The following is a 7,404-nucleotide window of genomic DNA, read 5'->3' as shown; positions in this document are numbered from 1 at the left end:
TTGGTTTGGATGCTGTTCTGGGTGTTGGGCTAGGTCCTGGTGTCTGTGTAGATGCTGGGCTGGGTTCTGGGGTCTGACTCTGGGTACTGAATGTGGATGCTGGTCTGGGTGCTAGTCGGGGTTTGGGTGCTGGGTGATGGACTGGTTTGGGTCTGGTTGTGGTGCTGGATGCTGGCGTGGGTGCTGGTTTGGGTACTGGGTGCTGTCTTGGATGTTAGTCTGGGTATGGATGCTGTCTTGGATGTTAGTCTGGGTATGGGTGCTATGTTTGGGTGTTAGTCTGGGTGCTGTGTGTTGGTCTGGATGCTGAGTGTTGGTGTGGATGCTGGTTTGCGTGTTGGGTGATGTCCTGGATATGAGTGCTGGTGTGGGTGCTAGTTTGGGGACTGGACGCTGGTTTGGGCTGTTTCTGGCTGCCAGTTGCAGGCTGGTCGCTGGGTGTCGCTGTCCCCTCCCCCTCGGCTCCGCTGCCCCGCTGCTCCCCCTGGCGGTGCTGGGAAGAGGCGCGGGCGGGAGGAGCCGGCTGGCTCCGGACACCCTCAGTCCGGAGTCTGCGGCACCGGAGCCTGGAGAAGCGGGCGGGAGACATCAGAACAGGGGATCCGCCCGAGGGGACGGAGACTGCGGTCGGGGGACATCAGAGACAGCAGCCGAGAGGAGGAGCTCGGAACGAGACGGGGTTGAAAGAGAAGCCGCTCTGAATCCGGAGCTGATCCGACTGAAGGATTGGACTCGAACTCTTTCCAACCCTCCTCATCCCAAATTCCACCCTCCCAACTTTCATCCCTATTCCAGCCCCAATTCCCAATTTCACCCTGATCCCAAACCTAACTCCAATTTTAATCCCAGTACTAATTCTGATTTTAACCCAAACCCTAGCTCCAATTTAGTCTCAGTTCCAATACCATTTCCAATTTTAACCCCAATCCCAAACCAATCTCTAGTTTTAATCCCAGTCCTAATCCTACCTCCAGTTTTAACCAATCTTCAATTTTAAACCCAATCCCAAATCTCATCTCTCTCTTAATCCCAACTCTAAAACAATCCTAACACAAATCCATCTTTAGTCTCAATTTCCCAACATGTCCCACACCAAACCCTACTCATCCAACTTTAATCCCTACTGCCAATTCCAGCCCTGCCACGCTCAGTGACCACTGTTCCTGAATCTACCTTCACCCCATGGGTACCAACATTGTGCTGGAGTGGCTGAAGAGCCTGAAGTTGTCCGAATACACCGAATCCTTCATGGACAATGGATATGATGATCTGGAGGTTTGCAAACAGATTGGAGAGCCAGACCTGGATGCCATTGGGGTTGAGGCTCCCGGGCATCGGAATCTCATCAAGGCGGCTGTGGCACGACTTCGTGAGGAAGACGAAACTGGCACGGTGGTCTACTTCACCTTGGAACCGCAGGCTCCACCCTTTGGTGAGCCTTACAGTTATACCAGCATCAAGGAATACCAACCCAGAATGAGGACTGTCCTGTGGAGGAGAGGACGAAGAGCCAGCAGAGAATTGCAGAGTAACATGACATCCAACAGGCGAGCAAACCACAAGAAAAGAATCATTTACTCCAAACTGATACTGAAGATCAAGAATAAACGACTTCGGAGCAGCAAGATTTCTTACTGTCATAAGGTGGGTGATAGGTGGTGGGAAAAGGAGCCCCCTTCATCTCAAATTACTGTTTTGTGAAGTTATCATGTACAGGGCTCGATGGGCCAAATGGTCTAATTCTACTCCTATATCCTATGGTACAACACAGCAAATTAAGTTAATATGATTCAGGTTGAAAGGTGTGTTGATGAATGGAAGTTTGCATCAGTTGTGTAGAAGTTTTAACTTGCAATTTGGACAGTTATAACGACAGAGTGGTTAGCACTGCTGCCTCACAGTACCAGGGATCCAGGTTCGATTCCTGGCTTTGGGTCACTGTCTGTGTGGAGTTTGCATGTTCTCCTCGTGTCTGTGTGGGTTTCCTCCAGGTGCTCCGGTTTCCACAGCCCAAAAGACATGCTAGTTAGGTGCATTGGCCATGCTATATTACCCCCCAGTGTACCCAAACAGGCGACTAGGGGATTTTCACAGTAACATCATTGCAGTGTTCGTGTACTTGTGACTAATAAATAAACTTTACTTTAGTTCATCTTATCCAGGATGAAAGAGGTGGTTCATCACCATCTTGAGGGCAATTTATGGACAGGTAACAAATGCTGGCTCTGCCCATCGTCCATGCAAATAAAAATTGCAGCATGTAAAAGGTTAAAGGAGGTGACCTCCTTGGAACTGTTGCTGGAATGTGTAAAGTAATCATGAATATTGGAATCTGACTGTTTGATATGAGGAAATGGGATTTTCTGTTCTGTAGGCATATATAGAATCAGTGGGGTGGTGGGGGAGGGGGACAGGTGGAGAATCTGAGTTCTGTATGGGTAGAGGTGTGTCAGGTATTTGTGTTCTGCACAGTAATGTAGATATTTGTCTGGAGTTACATTTATGTGGATGTTTGAGTTTTGTAGGGAATTGTAGAAATCTACTTGATATTTGAGCTTGGTATGATACTGCAGGAATTTATAGATAATTTGAGTCTTAGACAGAAATACCAAAATCTTCCCAGTATTTGAGCCTATATAGAATGTGTGTGTATGTATATGCATTAGAAATTTGGGTACTTGACTTCTGCACAGGTCTAGAATGTGAGAAGTTACAAGCAGATCATAGAATCCCTACAGCGCAGAAGGCGGCCACTCGGCCCATCGAGTCTGCACTGACAACAATCCCACCCAGGCCTTATCCCCACATGTTTACCCCATTAATCCCTCTAATCTACACCTCCCAAATGCTAAGGGGCAATTCAACATGGCCAATGCACCTAACCCGCACATCTTTGGACTGTGGGAGGAAACCGGAGCATTCAGAAGAAACCCACGCAGACACAGGGAGAACATGCAAACTCCACACAGACAGTGACCCAAGCTGGGAATTGAACCTGGGTCCTTGGCGCTGTGAAGCAGCAATGCTTACCACTGTGCCACCATGACACTGAATGTGCCTCAGGTCTATGGTGATTGTTCTGTGCTTGTGTATTATTTGGATATATAACAGTTGTCAGATCTTTGAGATTTATATGCTTTTTCATGTAATTCATAGATTTAAGGCAATGCACAGAATGAGAAGTTATTATTGAGCAAGAGACTCAAGATACTGGATCTATTTTTGCTGGAATGAGAAAAGTTAAGAGGAGACTTAATGGAGTTTTTTTTAATTATGGAGTGGTTGGGGAGTTGGTGATGAAATGCCCTAGATTTTCAAAATTGTCACCAAGCGTGAACAGAGAGGAAGGCACGGTGACACAGAGGTTAGCACAGCTGCCTCTCAGCACCAATGACCTGGGTTCAATTCTAGCCTCGAGCCATTGTCTATTTGGAGTTTGCACATCATCCCCATGTCTGCGTGGGTTTCCTCTGGGTGCGCCGGCTTCGTCTAAAAGATGTGTGCGGGTTAGGTGGATTGGCCATGCTAAATTGCCCCTTAGTGTCAAGGGGACTAACTAGGGTAAATGTATGAAGATAGGGCATGGGTGGGATTGTGGTCGGTGCAGACTTGATGGGCCGAATGGCCTCCTCCTGCACTGTATGATTCTATGACAGGTGAGTCATCGCACCATGAGATGCTTTGCTGTGGGAAATGGTTGCTTTTGCAAAGGAAACATTGGATAAATACGTGAAGCTGATCAAGTGGTGGGAGAGAGCACAGGGTAAGAGGATGAACTCTGAATGATCTAGAAAACAACTGTCCAGGGTACAGTGGGTTGAGTGCCCACTTTACAAACATTTGTGATTATGCCGGGGTTATGTAGTGGCTTCAACCATGTAGACACATTCTGTACAGAGTATGTTGAATATTTGAACACCACAGGAGGAATGTGTTGAACATTTGAGGTGTATAGGGTTGTTATATTTCAGATATGTATCCCCCTGTGGAACACGGTTTCCTATAAATCTTAACAATTCAGGTCGGGCACAAGTATCTCTGAGTTTAGTGGTGTCAGCTATTCCCCGAAGCGATCCAGCTTTGTGCCTAAAGGGGAAGACGTGATTTCACTCTCTGTTGACCTACGCCCGAGTAAAAGCTGGTCAGTTATCCCCAGGGAAATGGCAGACGCAAGGACCTGTGCCTGAATTTAGGAGATTACCGAGATGCTTCAGCTATTTCACTGGGCGAAAAAAATCTGCCCTGTTAAAAATCCTTTAGAAGGAATTTATTTTTTTTAAAAAAATCAATGAATCGGTTCCAGACTTAATCTGTCCTCCAGACAGTTTGTCTCAGAGAACCCGAGTTCTTTCATTCGGTTTGTTACAGGGTTGTCAAAGGAACAATTTTTTTTTCCCCCTCATTTGGATTTCTATATGAGTATTGATGTGCCTGCCGTTCTGTTGTCAAGATGTTTTCCCCTCGTCGGTTTGCGGAAGACACGGACTTCACTGCACTGTGCAGTGCAGTGAAAGATGGCTGAACATTACAATTCCCAGCAAGTTTAAACAAAAAATATTCACATTGAATAGACACCCCGTCTTCCTGACTGGCGTGGTTTCTCACAATCTGTTGGTCTCCCAAACATGCTCAATATTCCAGAGATCACAATCCTGTGTCAATCATGCCAATCGGCAATTTGGTTCAGTCGCCTTGTTGCCTGGGAAACCTTCTCTCAGCAGCAAACGATGTGTGCTTGACAACCAGTTTGACACTGAATTGAAAATTGAAAGTGACCCCTCGTTACACCAAGGCTGGGTAGTTTGACAGTACACTGAAATAATTGGGATTTTCAGGAGCACTGTGGATTGTGTCGAAAGCTCTTTTTTTCAATTATTCCTTTTGATAGTGGGCCAGCATAATTGTTTCAATACTATTAAAACAAATAGATTTTTTTTAAAAAACCCACTTGAATAAACATGCCTGGCAGTTTAAAGGCGTTTGCCATTGAAATTCAGAAAGATCCAAAGTTAAAGTGAACTGACAAGGTTCTCTAAAACATGTTGCAAATTAAATAATGATGAAATGTTACAGCATCTCTTGAGAGAGATTATCCGGCAATATCTTCTGAAAGGGATAATGGGGCATCCCCAGAGAGAGAGAGAGATCAGGTGGATACAGGACTAGAAAATAATGTGAACGTGAGAAAATATTTCTGAAATAGTGTGGAAAAATTAGTTTATCCTGACATGGAATTGTGAAAGTATTTCTTGAGTGAACCAGTGTAGAAATAATGAAATACCACCTCAAAGAGAGAATTAAAAAATGATACTGCATCACGGTGGCACAGTGGTTTGCACTGCTGCCTCTCAGCGCCAGGGACCCGGGTTCAATTCCCAGCTTGGGTCACTGTCTGTGTGGAGGCTGCACGTTCTTACCATGTCTGCATGGGTTTCCTCTGGGTGCTCTGGTTTCCTCCCACAGTCTAAAGATGTGCGGGTTAGGTTGTTTGGCAATGCTAAATTGATTCTACTATCAGGAGGGTTAGCAGGGTAAATACGTGGGGTTACAGGAGTAGGGCCTGGTTTGGATTGTGCTCAGTGCAAACTCAGTGAGCCAAATGGCCTCCTTCTGCACTGTAGGGCTTCTATGATTGGGCATCAGGGTAGCACAGTGTTTAGCACTGCTGCCTCACAGCGCCAGGGACCCGGGTTCGATTCCCGGTTTGGGTCACTGTCTGTGCGGAGTCTGCACGTTCTCCCCGTGTCTAAATGGGTTTCCTCCAAGTGCTCTGGTTTCCTCCCACAGTCCCAAAGACGTGCCAGTTAGGTGCACTGGCCATGCTAAATTCCCCCTGTATGTAGCCGAATGTGGCGACTCGGGGATTTTCACAATAACTTCATTACAGTGTTAAAATAAGCCTTCTTGTGACACTAATAAATAAACTTGATCTTAAACGTAGACCTGTTGCTGTATCTGCTCAGAGAGAGGGAATGTGGAAATTTTGCAAATGTCCTGAGACCAACGAAGTGGAAATGTGAAATCTCTGGAAAAGATTACATGTGTAAATGTGGGAGGGGTTAAAAGTGGAAATGTTACAGACTGTCTTGGAATGTTTCCTGGGAGTTAAGATGGAAGTGCTCCATTAACCTCAGAGAGAGGTGATGTGAAAATGTGCCTGATAATACCATGTTTCCTGGGAGTTAGATGTGCAAATGTTGCAGAACCTCATGACAAATGCTTCCGAAATATCATTCCACTACCTGAGGCAGATCATGTGGAAATGTTGTAACATGTTTTAGGAAGGATAATGTGGGAATGTAGCGATGTATATTAGGGATAATGCGGAAATGATATATCCTCTACAAGAGATAATGTGGAAACGATAGTGTCTCTTGGGAGAGATGATGTGTAAATGTGACAGCGTCACCTGACAAATGATGTGTGGCAAGTTCCCCTGGGTGATTAATGTGGAAATATTTTGTATCTGACAAGGCACATCATGTACAAATCAGTGCAGTATCTCTTGAGAGAGATGGTGTGGAATTGTAGCACCTGAGAGACTTGATGCGCAAATGTTATAGTACCTTGTGACAGAGATAATGTGACAGTATCTCCCGAGAGAGAGAATGCACAGATATTAACTGTATCTCCTCGGGCAGACAACATAGAATTGTTGAGGTATCTGCTCAGAGATAATGTAAGAATTGTTGCACAATGTCCCGGGACCAATGTTGTGGAAATGTGACATTATCTCTTGTAAAAGTTTGTGTGTAATTATATCAGTAAAAATATACAGCCGAAGTAAAACCTGGAGATATTGCAATATAACCTGGAATTTCTTATGGAAGTGCTACATTATCTCCTGAGTGAGAGAAAACGTGGGAATGGTGCGTAATCTCCCAAGAGAGAATTTGGAAATAATGCAATGTTTCATTGGAGGGAATATTGGGAAATGACAATCTCCTGAGAGAGATGAGGGCGATTGATCCAGGAACTGCTGAGGTTAGTGTGCAAATGATACAGCATCTCCTCAGAGAGTGCATTATGGAAAGCTGATGATATCTCCTCGGCAATAATGTGGGAAAGATAAAATATTTCAGATGTGGTGTTGAAATGTGACATTGTCTCCTAAGAGATAATATAGAGTAGTTAGAATCTCTCCTGAGCAAGATCACATGGAATTGCTTGAGTAACATCTGCAAAACATATGTAAATGTCACAGTATCTTTTGACAGAGGAACTGTACAAATATGAAAGAACTACCTGAGATGTATACTGTGAAAATGTTACAACACCTCCTGAGAGAGGGAATGCAGAACAGGTACACCAACTAATATGGAAATAATGTGTTATCTCATTAAAGTGATAATGGAAATGTTACAGTATCTCCTGAGAGATAATCATAGAATCTATAAATGCAGA

The 7,404-nt window shown here is 44.8% G+C and overlaps 1 protein-coding gene across 2 annotated transcripts in view; it reads left to right on the top strand.

The window, feature by feature from the left end:
- The first annotated feature begins 574 nt into the window (after positions 1–574).
- Positions 575–7,404, top strand: part of sash1a (SAM and SH3 domain containing 1a) — a 145,366-nt gene continuing 138,536 nt past the window's right edge. For both annotated transcript variants that reach the window (XM_080200122.1, XM_080200121.1), the window contains exon 1: positions 575–1,644. In XM_080200122.1, the coding sequence (XP_080056248.1) occupies positions 1,183–1,644 (462 nt within the window). In that variant the 5' untranslated portion in view covers positions 575–1,182. The remainder of the gene's footprint in view (positions 1,645–7,404) is intronic.

Source organism: Carcharhinus amblyrhynchos, chromosome 12 (genome assembly GCF_965287045.1).
Source record: "Carcharhinus amblyrhynchos chromosome 12, sCarAmb.v2.hapA, whole genome shotgun sequence".
Lineage (NCBI taxonomy): Eukaryota > Metazoa > Chordata > Chondrichthyes > Carcharhiniformes > Carcharhinidae > Carcharhinus > Carcharhinus amblyrhynchos.
This window is presented reverse-complemented; position numbering and strand designations above follow the sequence as displayed.